Raw genomic sequence first — 20,074 nt, forward strand, 5'->3', positions numbered from 1 at the left:
AATTGTAACATTCAGCTTCCCTTGCTGGGCAGTCAGTTGCTCATGTGATTTGTTTCTGCCATATCTGAAATATTTCAAAAATGTAACTTCTGCTTTGATGTATTTTACACTTTTGAGTCTGTAAATTGCACTGATTTTTTGTTTTCTCCATGAAGCCTTTGATTCTCTGCAAACCATCACTTGATTTTGCTTCCAGATTTTGGACTGCCTTGCAATCAATACCGTCTCCATTAGTTTCAAATCCTCCTTTAATTACAATAAATCCAACAATTCCTCATATCATCTTGATGATTTTGTGGTCGCATATTAGTTCATCTTTTTGATAACCATATGCATAAATACCTAAGAACCTATGTAGATTATTGATAAAGGAATTAATGTCCTCCTCTGGTCTCTACCTTTGTTTATTATAGCTCATTCAAAAGGTTTTACAGATATTAAAATACATGTTGAAGGCATTCAGGATTTTGCTATAAAGATGATTAAATCTTATCTACCTCTTATCAGCAATGGCTCTGGGTGCATTTAAGGGAAGTGATGGCCTACTGGTACAATTGCTGGACGATTAATCCTGAAACGCAGACAAATTTTCCAGGGATCCAGGTTCAAATCCCGCTACGGCAAGTGGTAGAATCTGAATTCAATAAAAATTTGGAAATAAAATTCTGATAACAACATTATTGATGGTCGGAAAAGCCTGCCTGGTTCTCTAGGAAAGGAAGCTGCCAGCCTTCTCTGGTCTAGTATACATGTGACTCTAGATCTACAGCAATGTAATTGATTCTTAACTCCCCTCTGGGATTTTAGTGAAAGCTAATGGGCAAAACAATTCCTTCCATGTTAGTCTTCTGCAGTCAGGAATGGCAGCAGTGACATGTTCCTCTGGAGTCCTGGAACGATGGCTGCTCAAAGCTCTGCTGCTGTTTTCCATTTCAGGAATCAGGATTGCAATAGCTACTCCCTAGTGAGTTTGATTTTTTTTTCCCCACTGTTCCATTTGATTCTGTAGGGCCCTACATTTGTATCCTTTCTTCAAAGCTTGCTACTGTTGGACTAGTCTTTACTGCCTTTAGTTATCACCTGCTACCATCATGTTTTGTCTTCTGGTTGGAGTAATGGTGTGGCTGAATGATTTTGCAATGACTGTTGTAGTGCAAGTAAAAACAACTTTTCATTTGCAGAAATTACACATATACAGCAACAGCAAATTCCGAATGTCTCCTCCATAAGATCTCTTTCCAGCTCTTCTCAGCCACATGATCTTACACTATCATTATATCGTAACCTCTCAGGCTCATGCTGTTAACCTATTACTCCACAGCTGCGTGAAATATGCCTAGGAAAATCCTGAAAGTTAACTTTTAATATTTTACTTAGGCCTGAAGTACACCTTGCTTTGTCTTTCTTTAAATATGAAAGCTCACAGTGTAACTACTTTAATGGAGTATAATGAAGAATCCACATAGGAAAAATAAAGTACATTCCCTTTTTATATATCGACTCACTTCTGGAATCACATCTGTAATGTTTTATGCCCTTTACCCAATCTTTACTAAGTAGTTGCTTTGTTTTGAATTCCTTGCTCTTCCTCACAAGACTCAACACAATAATCTTTTTTCTCCAATGAATAGCAAAACACTACATTGTATAATAGCAAATTACTTTTGTGGATTTTTGTTTGAGTTTGTAATGTTACAACATTTCAAGTAAAAAAAAAAGTTTGAATAAAATGATAAAGCATGGTGCAATAAGCAGCAGTTAATTGAAAACATAATTTACAAAGCTACTTTATCACATACATATATAAAAGAGAAGATTTTAGCATTAGACAATCATGTCAAATGAGGCTTTTGAGACCATGTCAACACACCTCGGGATCGTGATCTTCCCCTTCCTCTCAGGTTTCCTTGTGCGTTTTCACTGGCTTCTTCAAACCACCTGGACAACATGTCTGACATGCGCTGCATTAGTGACACATTAGGACTTTGTTCGCCTGAAACATTAAAGAAAAGTCACTTAAGAGATATTCTCTAAATAATCTACCATCCCCATCAGCATCCACATCCAGAAAATCATCAGACGCCATTTCCACCACCTCCAGCAAGATGCCACCACCAGACACATATTCCCCTCCCCTCCCTTGTCCACCTTCCGCAGGGACCGTTCCCTCCAGGACACCCTGGTCCATACTTCCTTCACCCCCAACACCCCCCCACAGCCCTATGGCACCTTCCCCTGAAACCGGCGAAGGTGCAACACCTGCGCATTTACCTCCTCCCTCCCCAGTATCCAAGGGCCCAAACAGACCTTCCAGGTGAAGCAACACTTCACCTGCACTTCCAAGAATCTAGTCTACTGCATTTGCTGCTCACAATGTGGTCTCCTCTACATTGGAGGAAATGAAGCGTAGACTTGGCGACCACTTCGCAGAACATCTACGTTCTGCTCGCAAAAAAGACCCTGAACTACCTGTTGCTTGCCACTTCAATGCATCACCTTGCTCCCTGGCCAACGTCTCTGTCTCCGGCTTGCTACAGTGTTCCAGTGAAGCCCAGCGCAAGCTGGAGGAACAACACCTCATTTGCGGCTTGAGGACCCTACAGCCCTCCGGACTCAATATTGAGTTCAATAAATTTTAGGGCCTAAACTCTCCCATGTCCCAGCCCCCCACCCCACACACCAGGCCTTGTTACCACATAGCCTGTCATTACACACCCCCTGTTGTTTGTCACTAACAGTCCCCATTAACAACTATTCACCCTCCCAGCCTGATCGTTAGCAACTCCTTTGTCTGTTTACCTGTCTTTCTCTCTCTTTGGGCTCTATCCTATCGTTTACTCCCTACCCCACCCACCTCCCTTTTTTCTGCATATAAACTGATGTTTTCCCAGCCACCATCAGTTCTGAGGAAGGGTCACCGGACCCAAAACGTTAACTCTGTTTTCTCCTCCACATATGTTGCCAGACCTGCTGAGCTTTTCCAGCAACTTTGTTTTTGTTCCATTCTCTAAATAAATGTTGGTATTCTGTGACTAAGTATTTGAAGGCTGAAAAGCAAATAAATTTAATTCGCTCTGACAAACTACAGCATTGATAATATCTTCACAATTATTCACTTTGAAGTGTATCACCACTGGAAGACATTTTCATGATTTGAAAATCTGGGGCATCATGATCATGATATATACCACAAGAGGTCACTGGACCAACAGTGCCTGGGGAAACTCTATAAAATGTATCCAGTTAATCTAACCCCTTCTTTTTCCCCAACTCACTTTGAAAGTTAAGTAAAATATGTAATTAAAATATCTGACTTACTATTTATATAAAATGATCCGTTTTTAGGAATGGAAGGAACACAAGATGAGGAGAAGCACAGCAAATTATGATTAAAATCATGAAAATAGTAGATCCATTGGTAGATTGGCAAAACTTGTAAATTAAATAAAGTTATAATTTTAAAAGGAAAGGAAATAAACCACTGAATGATAAAGTGACAAAAATAGTAGACAAGCAAAGGGATAACATAATGTGGAGCTGGAGGAACACAGCAGGCCAGGCAGCATTAGAGGAGTAGGAAAGTTGATGTTTCGGGTCGGGACCCTTCTTCAGAAATGGGGGAGGGGGAAGGGAGCTCTGAAATAAATAGAGAGAGGAGGGGTGGGGCTGGGGAAGGTAGGTGGGATGGTGATAGGTCAGTGCAGGTAGGCAGTGGTGGGGATTGGTCAGTAAGGTGGGAGGAGCAGATAGGTGGGAAAGAAGATAGGCAGGTTCTGTCATGTCAAGGAGGCGGGGATGAGACCAGGGGTGGGTGGGGGTGGATTTTGAAACTGGTAAAGTCCACATTTAGACCATTGGACTGTAGGCTCCCAAGGCGGAATAGGACGTACTGCTCCTCCAGTTTCCAGGTGGCGTCACTGTGACACCGGAGGAGACCCAGGATGGACATAATCACCCAGTGAGTGGGAGGAGGAGTTGAAATAGTTTATGACCGCAAAGTGTTGTCATTTGTCACGAATAGAGTGCAGGTACTCTACAACACGGTCTCTGAGCCTCCGCTTGGTCTCACTGATGTAAAAGGAGGCCACATCAGGAGCAGCGGATGCAACAGACCACATTGACGGAGGTGTCCGTCTTCTCTCCCACTTATCCGCTCTTCCCACCTCACTGACCAATCCCCACCACTGCCTACCTGCACTCTTCTATCACCATCCCACCTACCTTCTCCAGCCCCACCCCTCTTTCTCTCTATTTATTTCAGAGCTCCCTTCCCCCTCCCTCATTTCTGAAGAAGGGTCCCGACCCAAAATGTCAACTTTCCTACTCCTCTGATGCTGCCTGGCCTACTGCATTCCTCCAGCTCCACACTGTTATCTCTGACTCCAGCACTGGCAGTTCTTACTATCTCTAACATGCAAAGGGACCTTGGTTTGCAAATATACAGGTATCTTAAGTCAAGGCTATCATTGACTAAGGTTGTAATGGCATTGGATGGGAGCAGATTGAAACAATGGGAATTTGATAAATGGAAGTTGAATTGAATTAGAATCCCTACAGTGTGGAAACAGGCCCTTTGGCCCAACAAGTCCACACTAACCCTCAGAGCATCCCACCCAGACCTATCCCCTTATAACCCACCTAAATCTACACATCCCTGAACACCATGGGCAATTTAGCATAGCCAATCCACCTAGCCTACACATCTTTGGACTGCGGGAGGAAACCGGAGCACCCAGAGAAAGTCCATTCAGACACGGGGAGAATGTGCAAATTGTACAGACAGTCGCCCAAGGCTGGAATCAAACCGGGATTCCTGGCACTGTGACGCAGCAGTGCTAACCACCGAGCCACCATAGAGCAAGAAAAAGACAGAAACACACAGTCTCTGGGGCAATTGCTTCAGAAGCTGAGAAACAGGGGACAACTTCGAGAGAAAATATAGACTAACCAAAAGGTACAGAAACATCAGAAGAAAATGTTGGAACAGGAATGGTCAAAGCTATAGCTATGGGGTGGTAAACTATGGTATACAATGGAAGTGCAATAGATCTGATCTAAGTGGATGCCAGGAATAAATAATACAGGAGATTCTTAGAGAAGGTTAATATTCATGGAATTAAGGAGAGGATAGTCAAGTAGATTAAACATTGTTCAGAAGAAAGTTATAACAGAGTTGGAGTTAAGATCAAATTTTTCCAAAGTGCCAGAACTGAATAGCAGAGTCCCATAATGATTAGTTCTAGAATCACTTATATTAATAAAGTATACTGATGATTAGGACACAGGGCTAGACAGTGTCAAAAGTTACAGATAATGTCAAAATAGGGATATATAGTTAATTCTTTATAGATTGACAAGCTGCAAAGGGATGATGATAAAATAAGAGAATGTAATAAAGAGTGGTAAATAGATTTCACAAATCAGTGGATGTGACGCTGGTTATAAAAGAAAAAGTACTTGTATTTCAAATGGAAGTAGGCACAATACTGTGGAAAACAAAAAGAATCTGTACTCCAAAGTCCTAAGGCATTAAAGGTAGAGGTATCAAACAGAAAAAGCCTTGAGACATTGATGCACCCTACAAAACATTGACTAGATTCAGTTAAGGTTGTATGCATAGCATTTGGCTCCATATACAGGAAGTATATTACGGCTTACAAAATATTTCTTGGTCCTAGAGAACTCTTGTTTGGCTAAAGAGAGAGACGTGCTGCCAAAACACACTATCTTGCATTCATCGGGACAAAAGCAAGAATGCCAAATTTCAAACAATTATTACTCATAGGAGAAAAAGATGTTGATTGGTTGGCAAGTTGACTCTCAAGTTTCTCAATGGCAATGTATTGGCCAATCTAAGATAATCAATTAAGCTCATAATGTGCCTCATTAACATAGGCTAGAAGCAACACATAAGAACATAAGAACATAAGAACTAGGAGCAGGAGTAGGCCGTCTGGCCCTTTGAGCCTGCTCCGCCATTCAATAAGATCATGGCTGATCCTGTTGTGGACTCAGATCCACTTACCCGCGTTCTCACCGTATCCCTTAATTCCTTTATTTGTTCAAAAAAAACTTCCTTTTCTTTAAAAACCTTTACTGAAGTAGCGTCAACTACTTCACTGGGCAAGGAATTCCATAGATTAACAACCCTCTGGGTGAAGAAATTCCTTCTCAGTTCAGTCCTAAATCTGCTCCCTCTAATCTTGAGGCTATGCCCTCTTGTCCTAGCTTCACCTGCCAGTGGAAACATCCTCTCTACTTCTATCTTATCTATTCCCTTCATAATTTTATATGTTTCTATAAGATCCCCCCTCAATCTTCTGAATTCCAATGAATATAATCCCAATCTACTCAGTCTCTCCTCATAAGCCAACTCCCTCAACTCCGGAATCAACTTAGTGAACCTCCTCTGCACCCCCTCCAGTGCCAGTACATCCTTTCTCAAGTAAGGAGACCAAAACTGCACACAGTACTCCAGGTGTGGCCTCACCAGCACCTTGTACAGCTGCAACATAACCTCTCTGCTTTTTATTTCAATCCTTTCAGCAATGAAGGACAAAATTCCATTTGCCTTCCTAATTACTTGTTGTACCTGCAGACCTACCTTCTGTGACTCATGCACAAGGACACCCAGGTCCCTCTGCATAGCAGCATGCTGCAACTTTTTACCATTTAAGTAATAATCCTTTTTACTATTACTCCTACCAAAATGTATGAATGTATGTACATTTATTTACATTGTATTCCATCTGCCAGACCTTTACCCACTCACTCAATGTATCTATGTTCCTCTGCTAAGTTTCACAATCCTCTGCACACTTTGCTTTGCCACTCATCTTAGTGTCATCTGCAAACTTTGACACCCTACACGTGGTTCCCAACTCCAAATCATCTATATAAATTATAAATAATTGCAGTCCCAACACCGATCCCTGAGGCACACCACTAGTCACTGACTGCCAGCTGGAATAGCACTCATTTATCCCCACTCTTTGCTTCCTGTTAGTCAACCAATCCTCTATCCATGCTACTACTTTACCCTTAATGCCATGCATCCTTATCTTATGCAGTAGCCTCTTGTGCGGCACCTTGTCAAAGGCCTTTTGGAAGTCTAGGTACACCACATGCACTGGGTCCCCATTGTCCACCTCGCTCGTAATGTCTTCATAGAATTCCAAAAGATTTGTCAAGCATGACCTGCCCTTCATGAACCCATGCTGCGTCTGCCCAATGGGACAATTTCTATCAAGATGCCTTGCTATTTCTTCCTTGATAATAGAATCAAGCATCTTCCCCACTATAGAGGTTAAGCTAACAGGTCTATAATTCCCCATCTTTTGTCTACTTCTCTTTTTAAACAGTGGCGTCACATTTGCTGTTTTCCAATCTGCTGGGACTGCCCCAGAGTCCAGCGAATTTTGGAAAATTACCACCAGTGCACCTGCTATTTCTCCCGCCATCTCTTTTAGTTCCCTGGGATGCATTCCATCAGGGCCAGGAGACTTATCAATCCTTAGCTCCATTAGCTTGCCCAACACTACCTCTTCCGTAATTATGATTATTTCCAGGTCCTCACCTACCTTCGTCTCTTTGTCAATTACTGGCATGTTATTAGTGTCCTCCACTATGAAGACCGATATAAAATACCTGTTCAATGCCTCGGCCATTTCATCATATCCCATAACTAAATTCCCCTTCTCATGCTCTAAAGGGCCAACGTTTACTTCAGCCACTCTTTTTCGTTTTATATATTTATAGAAACTTTTCCTATCTGTCTTTATATTCTGTGCTAGTTTTTTTCTCATGTTCTATCTTACTTTTCCTTATAGCTCTTTTTGTGGCTTTCTGTTGACCTTTAAAGTTTTCCCAATCTTCTAGTTTCATGCTGTTTTTGGCGACTTTGTATGCCTTCTCTTTCAATTTGATAGCCTCCCTTATTTCTTTAGACACCCATGGCAGATTACCCCTTTTCTTACAGTCCTTTCTTTTCATTGGAATATACTTTTGCTGAGCACTTTGAAAGATTGCTTTGAAAGTCCTCCACTGCTCGTCAACTGTCCCACCATAAAATCTTTGTTTCCAGTTTACTTTAGCCAAGTCCTCCCTCATTCTATTGTAGTTCCCCTTGTTCAAGCACAGGACCCTGGTATTGGATTTTATCTTCACACACTCCATCTGTATTCTAAATTCAACCATACTGTGATCACTCCTTCCAAGAGGATCCCTAACTATGAGGTCATTAATTATTCCTGTCTCATTACACAGGACCAGATCTTGGATAGCTTGCTCCCACGTTGGTTCCATTACATACTGTTCAAGAAAACTATCACGGATACACTCAACGAACTCCTCCTCAAGGCTACCCTGACCAAGCTGGTTCGACCAATCTACATGTAGGTTAAAATCCCCCATGATAATTGCCGTACCATTTTTACAGGCATTAGTTATTTCTTTGTTTACTGCCCGCCCCAATGTGATGTACATTTTCCAGTACAAAGGCTCATTTCCTGCAAACAAACAAATCTGTTCAAGCCTTTGCTTTTTTAATTACCTGGGAGCTTAGAAAGTCTACAATTCTCATGGGGAAACCTCAGCAAGAGAAGATGGGTGAGATCCTAAATTAAAATTTTGTGGCAGTCTTTACCACAGAGAAAGATATGGAAACTAGGAAACTCTGGGAAATAAATAGTGACATCTTGAGAAGAGTCCACATTACAGAAGATGAGCTGCTGAAGGTCTTAAAACCCCACGGCCCGATCAAGTCTAGCTCAGGACATTGCAGAAAGCCAGGGAAGAAATTGCGGGGCCCCTAGCGAAGATATTTATATCATCGACAGCCACGGCGGAGTGGCAGAAGACTGGACGGTGACTAATGTTGGGTCACTATTTAAGAAAAGCTGCAAGGAGAAGCCAGGGAACTATAGACCGATGAGCCTAACGTCAGTGGTGGGTAAGTTGTTGGTGAACATTCTAACAGACAGGATCTAAATGCATTTGGATAGGCAAGGGCTGATTAGGGATAATCAGCATGGCTTCGTGTGTGAGAAATCATGTCACACAAATTTGAATCTTTTTTGTACAGGTGACCAAGAAGATAGATGAAACAGAGCGGTAGATGTTGTTTACACAGACTTTAGCAAGGACTTCAACAAGGCTCCACATGGTAGACTGGTTAGTAAGGTTATATCATATGGAATCCAAGGAGAGCTAACCAATTTGATACAAAATTGGCTTGACAGGCGGAGACCGAGGGTGGTGGTAGACAGTTTTGTTTAGACTAGAGGCCTGTGACCAGCAGTGTGTAGCAAGGATTGGTGCTGGGTCCACTGTTGCTCATTAGTTATAGAAAGGATTTGGATGAGAATATAGAAGGCACGGTTGGTATGTTTGTGGATGACACCAAAATTGGTGCTATAGCAGATGGTGATGAAGGTTATCTTAAAGTACAATGGGAGCTTGACGAACTTGGCCAGTGGGCTGAGGAATGTTAGATGGAGTTTAATTCAGATTAATGCAAGATGTTTAGTTTTGGTAAAACAAAAGGAGGCCAGGACTTACACAGTTAATAGTAGGACCTTGAGGACTGTTGTCGATCAGAGAGAACTAGGGGTACAGGTGTACAAATCCTTGAAAGTGTAGTCACAGGTAGTGAAGGTGGTGTTTGGCATGCTTGTCTTCATTGGTCAGAGCATTGAGAAAGAGTTGGAACATCATGTTATCTCTATCAAAGTCAGAAGTCACACGACACCAGGTTATAGTCCAACAGGTTTATCTGAAATCACAAGCTTTCTAAGCACTGCTCCTTCATCAGGTGAAGTGGCGGGAAGCCCACAGACACAGAATTTATAGGCAGAGAGATGATGGAAAGACAATTCCAGTTAATTAAGAGTGTCAAAAGATAGTACAAATGAGTGAGAGAGGCTGAATAACAAGTCTTTGTAGGTAATTAAAAGTATTAAAAGTTGTGAATAAAGCGTCAACCGCTGAATAGCAAGTGAAGGGATGACCTATGATCCAATTAATTAAAGCAGAGAGATAATTACAAAATGAAAGTCAAAAATAAGATGGTGCTAGTGGTTTTGTCTCTAAGTCATATTCAATAGTTGCAACGTCTTTTGTAGTCAAATAAATGGATGCCAGTCCCAGAGGTGGACTGTGCAGGACAAATCCTGGAAGAGAATGAAGGCTCTCTTGTTTCACTTTCACGGCACTACAAGTTACAGCTCTTAATAGCCTAGTTCTGTACAGCAGCCTTGAATACCTCTATCTCCTTGATGGTATTCAGAGGACTCTCTTCAGCCCAAATGATTGCTCACAACCAGAGATTTATATAGTTCATAACTTCAAAAACTGAAATCATACTTCAGTATCAGGTACTGGATGGCCCAGGTCTGGAATAGACGCATTCATCATCTTTTACTCGAAGTGACTTAACTCTAACTGTCTCAGCCATTAGTTTGAATTTATCTTAATTCTGTCAGGCTTTTGGTGAGATATGAACAGCAATTCAAAGTTCCACAGAAATCACTGTCAATAAGTTTCTATTTACCTTTGGAAATATTCCTCGATTTTCAATAGGTCTCCTATGATTTCTTCTCAAGATAAGTAGAGTCTGGTTCCAACACCAGCTGAATTTGCAATAAGTCATGTGAATCCTGGGAGCCTTTTTACAAGACTCCTGGCGTTGATGTTAAAGACAAATTAGCTTGCTCTACAAGAGACAATGTCCGTTTTCACAGCGGAGGATATTGCGTTGTATGCCATTGTGCAAAATGCAATAGATTCAGGTCAGATTAAGAAGTTCAAGATTTGGCATCAATGAAGTGAATATACAAAATACAAAACAATACAGCGCAGGAACAGGTCCTTCGGCCCTCAAGGCCTGGGCTTACACATTTTCCTTCCATACTAAAATTGTCTTCACTTTCAGGATCTGTATCTCTCTGTTCCCTTCCTATTCATGTATTTTCCAGGTGTGTTGTGTCAGCTTCCACCACCTCCGCTGGCAGGCACTCACCACCTTGTGTGAAAAACTTGCCTCGCATACCTCTTTTAAATTCCCCCCCGACACCTTGAACCTGTGTCCCCTAGTAATTGACCCTTCCAACCTGGGAAAAAGCCTCATACTTTCCACTCTGTACATGCCATTCACAATCTTATGAACTTCTACAGGTTGCCCCCAACCTCCTACGTTCCAGTGAAAACAAACCCAGTTTATCCAACATTACTTCATTTCTAAAATCCCCCCATACCAGGCAACATCCTGGTAAACCTTTTCTGCACCCTCTCCAAAGCATCCACATCCTTCCAGTAGCGTGGTGACCAGAACTGTACGCAACATTCTAAGAGTGGCCTAACTAAAGTTCAATAAGGCAGCGGCATCACTTGTCTATCCTTATACTCAATGCCCCTTCCAAAGCTACTAGCCTTTTTTAAAAACTACCTTATCTACCTGCTGCTACCTTCAGCAATCTATCAACCTGCACACCCAGATCTCTCTGCATATCAATACTCCTAAGGGGCCTGCCATTCACTATATGATTTCCACCGGTATTTGACCTTCCAAAACACATCACCTCACATTTGTCCAGATTAAACTCCGTCTGTCATTTGTCTGCCTATGCCTCCAATTGATCTATGTCCTGCTGTATCCTTGGACAATCCTCACTATTAGCAACTTCAACAATCTTTGTATTGTCTGCAACCTTACTAATTAGACCAAGCACATTTTCCTCCAAATCATTTATGTACAGCACAAACTGCAGAGGTCCCAGCACTGATCCCTGTGGAACACCACTAATCACAACCCTCCATTCCAAAAAGCATCCTTCCACCGCTACACTCTGTCTCCTATGACAGAATCATTTTGTATCCATCTTGCCAGCTCACCCCAATACCATGTGACTTCACCTTTTGTACCAGTCTGCCATGAGGGACCTTGTCAAAGGCTTTACCGAATCCACGTAGACAACATCAAACGTTTTTCCTTCAAATCATCTTAGTCACCTCAAAAAATTTGATCAAGTTAGTGAGGCATGACCTCCTCTGCACACCTCTATCGTTAATAAGTCTATTAGCTTCTAAATGCATATAGGTCTTGTCCCAGAGAATCTTTTAATAAATATATTTTAAAAGAAAACAAAAAAAGTGAAGACAAGGGTAGACCCCTTACAGTCTGAAACAGGGGAACTGATAATGAGAACAAAGAACTGGCAAATCCAAGTGAGTATATCTGTTCAAAGTGTGAATTTGGTGTACAGGGCAATGGACATGCTATGATTAAGGTTTGCTGCAAGTAGTAAAGTCTCTAGAGCAAGAGATAAGCAGTTAGTAGGCGTAATCTTAAAGCCACTGTGGAAACATAGTTATGAGGAAACTAAAGATGGAAACTAAATATTTAGGGGTATGTGACTTTTTGAAAGGACAGGCAGGAAGAAAAAGGTGGTGGTTTAGCATTGCTAGTATAGCACAGACTGATGTGGGTGATCTTGTGCATAAATTCCAAAAATCTAGCATCCAAGTTCAGCAGGTTATGGAGAAAACAAATGGAATGTTGGCCTTTATCTCCAAGGGAATGGAGCATAAAAATATAGAAGTCTTATTAAAATTATCCAAGTTTCTAGTTAGTCCACACCTAGAATTCTGTGAACAGTTTTGATCCCCTTATCTCAGGAAAGATACTGGAAGCAATGAATTCCAAGATTACTGGTGGGCTAAACTGGCATTTGTCGCAGATTTTTTTCAGTCACCTGAATGATAAAATGCAGTGGGATAACAAGGCAATCCTGACCAACAGAGAGAAACTTCAAGGTTTCAGGTCAAAACGGATTCTTTGGCTAGCGACAATGGCAGGGGTTCACTTGAGCTGTTTCCACTAGCTTAAATCAGCAATAGATGCAGCTGTCAAGATGCACAACTTCATACTCAAACACCTCAGACCACCGCAAGAAATGTTCAAATTCTACCTCCCCCCCCCCCCAACAAATGTGGAGAGCTAGGACTGGATACAGATCCATTCAGTTCACTGTCTTTTGAAACATCACAAAAGCTGACATTAAAAGAAAAAGAAGAATGTGTGTGTTTTGGGTGACTGCTATGCATAAATATCTGATGATCTCTTACCATGACATTTCTACAGAGATATACAGTACAGAAACAGACCCTTCAGTCCAACTCGTCCATGCCGATCAGATATCCTATAAAAATCTTGTCCCATTTGCCAGCATTTAGCCCATATCCCTCTAAACCCTTCCTATTCATATAGCTTTTAAATGTTGTAATTGTATCAGCCTCCACCACCTCCTCTGGCAGCTCATTCCAGATACATAGCACCCTCTTGCGTGAAAAGGTTGCCCCTTGGGTCCCCTCTCACCTTAAACCTATGCCCTCTAGTTTTGGATTCCCCCACCGCAGGGAAAAGACCTTGCCTATTTACCCTATCCGTGCCCTTCATCAATTTATAAACTTCTACAAGGTCACCCTTAAGCCTCCGGCGCTTCCAGGGAAAACAGCCCCAGTCTATTCAGCCTCTCCCTATAGCTCAAACTGTACAACCCTGGCAACATTCTCGTAAATCTTTTCTGAAACCTATCTAGGTTCACAACATCCTTCCTACAGGGAGACCTCCTTCAGGAGGCCAGAATTGCACACAATACCTTTCATATTTCAAGGGTGACAAGATCTCCAGAACATGGATCAAGTCTACCTACCAATGCAAATCGTCAAGTACTTAACAACCTCCTACTACAAGGCAACCTGTACCCAACTTGTTCAACCCTGACCAGGGTCAGGACAAATATAATAAAAACTTGCTGGAGAGGCAAGGCTCCAAACGAAACCCTTCGCCCATATTTCTGGCTGTTGCCCATTTGTAAAGAACACAAGAATCAAATGCCACACCTGTACTCTTGCTGTTTGTGACAACATAACTCTGCGAGCTAGCATTTTCAAAACTGGCCTACATGAAAACAACAGGTGGGAGCACTTGTCATTGGAGCAAGATTTGCATTTTCTCATCAATATCCCCTGTATCCCCCTACAGCCCCAAGATCAAAGGCTCTGTGCACACTGCCATTCCTAGGTTTCGCACTAACCCAGTTAATTGCAAATTCCTCTCTGCTGTATTTTGCTTAGATCCATTGTTCATGACTAGCTAGAAACAGTTAAGCAAATTTTGCAAACTTTTCTGTGCTCGCAGTCAAAGACTGTATTTTTTTGCCGGTGGCTTTTGATCCTTATTTGGCTTGTTGTGTACCTCACAATGCAAAGCTCTTTTGTAAGGCTCTAACCATAGTAAATGCAAGTAAATGTCATGATTATGAGCAATTAAGCTGAGAAAAGTGGGTGTGCCATGGAATTATCTGTCTCATTGAAGCCTTGATATTGAAAATGATGGGAGCCACTGATCTTGAGAAAAAGCACAAACTTGAGTTTCTCATTTCCTGTTCAAATGCTTGTAGAAATATTTCTGTCTGTTTTCATCCTATTAGCTGGGTTAATCTCAAACCCTGTTTACTGCCTCAAGTTTTGTTTTAGTCACTCTAAAAATATACCCAGTTTGGGTTCCACCAGGTCCACCCCTGAATTCATTACAGCCCCTGAACTAATAACAGGCTTGGTTCAAACGTGAACTAAAGAGCTGAATTCCAGAGATTAGGTGAGAGTAATAGCCATTGACATCAAGGCAGCATTTGACCGAGTTTGGCATTAAGGAGACTGGCATAATTAGAATCAATAGGAATTGGGGGAAATGTCTCCACTGGTTCGAGTCATACCTGGCACATAAAATGGTTGTAGTTATTAGAGATCAGTCATCTCAGCTCCAGGACATCTCTGGATGAGTTCCTCAGAGCAGTGTGCTAAGCCCAGCCATTGTCAGTTGCTTCAATGATCTTCCCTGAATCATAATGTCAGAAGTGGGAATGTTTGTCAATGATTGCACAATTTCAGCACCATTTGCCACTCCTCAGATAGTGAAACAGTACATGTTCAAATGCAAGAAAATCTGGACAATATGCAGGTTTAGGCTGAAAAGGTAGCAAATAATATATGTAAAAGACAAATGCCTGGCTATCTCCAATAAGAGGTAATCTAACCACTGCCTCACCATCACTAAATCCCCCAATATCAACATCCTGAGGATATCAGAAACTCAACTGAACTCACCATATAAATTCAGTAGCTAGGAATCCTGTAGCGAATAGCTCATCTCCTGACTCTCCAAAGCCTGTCCACCATCTATAAGGCGCATGTCAGGAGTGTGATGGAATACTCCCCATTTGCCTGGTTGATTGCAGCTCCAACAACACTCAAGAAGCTTGACACCATCCAAGACAAAGCAGCCCGCTTGTTTGATACCATGTCCACAAACATCTATTCCCATTTCCACCTACATTCAGCCGCAGCAGTATATACTATCTGTAAGTTGCACTGCAGAAAGTCAAAGATCCTTAGTCAGCACCTTCCAAATGCACAACCATTTCCATCTAGAAGCACAAGGGTAACACGTCTATGGGAACATGCCACCTGCAAGTTCCTTCCAAACCACTCACCATCCTGACTTGGAAATATATTGCCGTTCCTTCACTGTCACAGGGTCAAAATCCTGGAATTCCCTCTCAAATGGCATTGCTGATGACATTGGTGTATGTACGACATGTGGACTACAGGGTGGGGTGGAGGTTGGCGTTTCAACAAGGCAGCTCACAATACCTTTTCAAGGGCAATTAGTGATACACAATAAATGTTGGACCATCCAGAATGCCCACATCCTATGAGTGAATAAAAAATTTTTTCACTGGTTCTTAAAGTCTGCCCACTCCTCAAGCCTCCCTCTTTGCAGATTTATAGTGTTTCTTTCAATTTAGTACCATCCTTGTCATCCTTATTTAGCCATGGATAACACATTCTCTCTCACTGGGCTAAGTCTTTGCTGAGAGTTACTACATATTGCCTTAAATGTTTGTGCCTGGGAAACAACTAAAATCATTTGAAGATTTACAAAATATTTATAACCATTTGAACAAAGCAAAAGAAATAATATTTACTTGAACAGCATCTAAATGCAAGTACTATCTTAAGTACATTCAAGTTTTGCCATTCTATATAATGAATTTAAAGCTATGATCAAGAAAATCTATAACATTTAAGTTAAATCCAAACAATTTTGCTTTCTACTAGTATTCATGTCCAATCCATATCCAATCCACACAAACTGTTAGCTTTAGAGATCAAGTCCTTTATCATTAATAATAATGTAGCCACGCCTAATGTAAGAAGTTCTTACCATCTCGTTCTCGCTCACTCTCTGGTCTAGCCCTTGGCCCGGTATCAGACCAATCCCCTCGCAGTCTCAGACGTTTGACAGGTGGCTGTCGGATCTGAGGATTAAATACATTGAATGTGTGTGAAAAGAAGTTCAATTCAAATGTTTCAAAACGTAAACAATTGGTAATTGTAATTCACTATCATCCATGAGATTACTGGCAATCTCTGGATTAGAGACAGACAAGTGGTTAATCAATTTGTGGAGCACAAACAGGCACGGGGCAAGACGAGGAGGCTAACCTACAAGAACTACCACATCAGAGTCAGGGGTGGAACTTGCACTGTTCGTGCTAATCTGCTCAGAGTGGAACAGATTGCAAACAAATTTAGCAAATTTATAACTGGGAAATCTCAAGACTGTGTAACATCAGCACCAGCAAAATCGTACTCAAACACAATTTGTAACCTTGTGGCCCAGTATATACACCCCCTACCATTATCATCAAGCCAAGGGGTCAATTCTGGTCCAAGAGGACAGGAGAGCACACCAGGAGCAGCATCTTGCATACCTAAAACTGAGGTGTCAACCTGGTCAACCTATAACGTGGGATGACTAGTATGCCAAACATGAAAAACAGCATGCTATAGATACAGCGAAGTGATTTCACTACCAACGAATCAGTTCTAAGCTCTGCTATCCTACTACATCTAAGAGTAAACGGTAGTGGATAATTAAGCAACTATCAGAAGGGTGTGGCAACACAAATGTCCTCAACTTCAATGACAGGGAAGTCTAGCACATCAATGAACACAACATAGTTGCACGTGCAACTATCTTCAATCAAAAATGTCAGGTGCAAATTTCATTTCTGCCTCCTTCTGAATGCCCCTGCATCAGAGTTACAAGTCTTCAGGCATCTCGATTCACTCCACATAAAAATCAAGAAATGGTTGAAGGCACTGGACACTGCAAGGGTGTGGGTTTTGACAAAATTCTGGTAAAACACTGAAGATGTATGTTCCAGAACTAGCTGTGCTCTTTGCCAAACCTCTCCAGTAAAACAACAGTAATGGTATCTACCTGGCAATGAGAAAAAATATCCATTATGTCATATCCTCAAAAAGCAAGACAAATCTAACTCAGCCAATGTCTTGAGCAAATTGATGGAAAGGATCATCGGCAATTAGTCAGTAATAACTTGCTGATCGAAGCTCAATTTAGGTTCTTACAGGGTAATAAAGTTAGAAGCTGAATGACCTCGGTCCAAACATAGAAAAAGCAGGTGAACTGCAGAAGGGACGTGAGAATGACTGTTGTGACGTCAATACAGCAATTGGCTAGTACGTGGAATCAAGCAGCACTGATAGAACAGATGTCAATAGGAATCGGGAAAACTCTCCAAGCACAGTAAAGATGCTGTGGGTGAAGGTTAATCATCACAGTCATGGAGATCACTACAGCAGTTTCTCAGGATAGATATTTTAATCAACCTGTTTAGACATGTTATGACACAGTTCTGCATCAGGTGAGATTTGAACCCAGGTATCTGGTCTCGGGATAGGACATTTTCACCTTGCCCACAAGATCCCCAAGTTCCTCAGGACAGATATTATTAATCAACTTGTTCAGATGTGTTATCACAACCTTTGGAACAGATGGGGCTTGAACCCTTGTCACCTGGCTCAGAGGTGCAGACACTACCATTGCACCACATGAATCCAAGTCCCTCAGGCTAGTGTTAGGCCCAACCATTCTCAGTTGATTTATCAATGACCTTCCCTCTATTATACAGTCAGAAGTGGAGTTATTCTCTGATAAGTGTAGAAACACCATTCACAAGTCTCAGAAACTTAAGAAGTCTGTGTGCAGAGGCTACAAGGCCCAGCCACACCAGGCCTCAGCTAATAAGTGGAAAGTAACACTCTACCACACACAGGCAATGATCATATCAACAAAATTAAATCTTACAGGCTTCTCTTGATGTGAACTGGTATCACGTCAGTCCATCCCCCACTATCAACATTGTGGGGGTACCTTTGACCAGAAACTGAATTAGATTTGCAATAAAAATACTAAGGCTCCAACAGTAGCTCAGATGCTGTTATTTTGTGGTACCTTCTCAAATGCCTTGATAGACAGGATTTAGGGAGTCATGACTCCCCAAATCCTGTCCATCAAGGCATTTGATAAGGTACCATACATTAGACTACTTAATAGGATAACAGCCTTTGGTGTTGGAGGTAGTAAAGTAGCATGGATAGAGGATTGGTTTAATTAATGGAAAGCAGAGAGTTGGGAGAAAGGGGGCATTTTAAAGGACAGCAGAGTGCCACAGGGATCAGTGCTGGGGCCATAATGCTTTTACAATATATATTAAATGACCAGGATGAGGAAAGTGAATGTAATATAGCTAAGTTTGCAGATGACACCACAATAGGTGGGAAGGTAAGTGGTAAGGATGGCATAGTCCACAGAGGGACGTAGACAGGTTAAGTGACTGGCCAAGTTTGTTTTGCCAGATGAAATGTAATGTGGGGAAATTGGGGCTAATGCACTTTGGCAAGTAGAATATAGGAGCTGAATGTTATTTAAAAATGGAAGGATTTGGGAGCCCTCGTGCATAAATCACAAAACATCAACCATCGAAACTCAGCAGTCATATAGGGAAGGCAAATGAAATGCTGGTCTTTATTTCAGATGGAATGGAGTATAAAAATAGGGGGGTCTTACTAAAACTATACAAGGAACTAGTCAGATCACATCCAGAAAACTGAATAGTTCTGGGTCCCTTATAGAGGTATAGTCATTGAGATCTACAGCATGAGAAAAGGCCCTTTGGCCCATCAAGTCTGCACTAGTCTGTACTAAACAAACACCTAAATATTCTAATCTCATTTTCTAGCACACGGCCATAGCCTTGAATGCCTTGGCATCGCAAGTGCACCTCTAAATGCTTCTTAAATGGTATGAGGAATTCAACCTCCACCACCCTTCGAGTCATTGAATTCCAGATTTCCATCACCATCTGGGTGAAAAAATATTTTCTTCACATCCCCTCTAAACCTCCTGCCTTAAATCTATGATCCCTCCACCAAGGAAAGAGGTTTCTCCCTGTCTATAAGAACATAAGAACTAGGAGCAGGAGTAGGCCATCTGGTCCCTTGAGCCTGCACCGCCATTTAATAAGATCATGGCTGATCTTTGAGACTCAGCTCCACTTACCCGCCTACTCACCATAACCCTCAATTCCTTTACTGTTCAAAAAATTATCTAGCCTTGCCTTAAAAACATTCAGTGAGGTAGCTTCAACCGCTTCACTGGGCAGGGAATTCCACAGATTCACAACCCTTTGGGTGAAGAAGTTCCTCCTGACCTCAGTCCTACATCTGCTTCCCTTTATTTTGAGGCGATGCCCTCTAGTCCTAGTTTCACCTGCTAGCGGAAACAACCTCCCTGCTTCCACCTTATCTATTCCCTTCATAATCTTATATGTTTCTATAAGATCTCCCCTCATTCTTCTGAATTCCAATGAGTATAATCCCAGTCTACTCAGTCTCCCCTCATAATCCAACCCTCTCAACTCTGGAATCAACCGAGTGAATCTCCTCTGCACCCCCTCCAGTGCTAGTATATCTCTTCTCAAGTAAGGAGACCAAAACTGCACACAGTACTCCAGGTGTGGCCTCACCAGGACCCTATACAGCTGCAGCATAGCCTCCCTGTTTTTAAACTCCATCCCCTCATAACTTTATACATTCAATCATGTCTCCCTGCATGTCTCAGACTCCTCTGCTCCAAGGAAAACAA

At 41.8% G+C, this 20,074-nt stretch overlaps 1 protein-coding gene across 2 annotated transcripts in view; it reads right to left on the reverse strand.

The window, feature by feature from the left end:
* Positions 1–502: 502 nt before the first annotated feature.
* LOC109938269 (DDB1- and CUL4-associated factor 6-like) overlaps positions 503–20,074 on the reverse strand; it is a 74,332-nt gene continuing 54,760 nt past the window's right edge. For both annotated transcript variants that reach the window (XM_048602953.1, XM_048602952.1), the window contains 3 exons: positions 16,286–16,379; positions 1,871–1,993; positions 503–634 (listed from right to left, as the gene is read on the reverse strand). In XM_048602953.1, coding sequence (XP_048458910.1) covers positions 606–634; positions 1,871–1,993; positions 16,286–16,379 — 246 coding nt within the window. In that variant the 3' untranslated portion in view covers positions 503–605. The remainder of the gene's footprint in view (positions 635–1,870; positions 1,994–16,285; positions 16,380–20,074) is intronic.

Source organism: Rhincodon typus, chromosome 11 (assembly GCF_021869965.1).
Source record: "Rhincodon typus isolate 14 chromosome 11, sRhiTyp1.1, whole genome shotgun sequence".
Classification (NCBI taxonomy): domain Eukaryota; kingdom Metazoa; phylum Chordata; class Chondrichthyes; order Orectolobiformes; family Rhincodontidae; genus Rhincodon; species Rhincodon typus.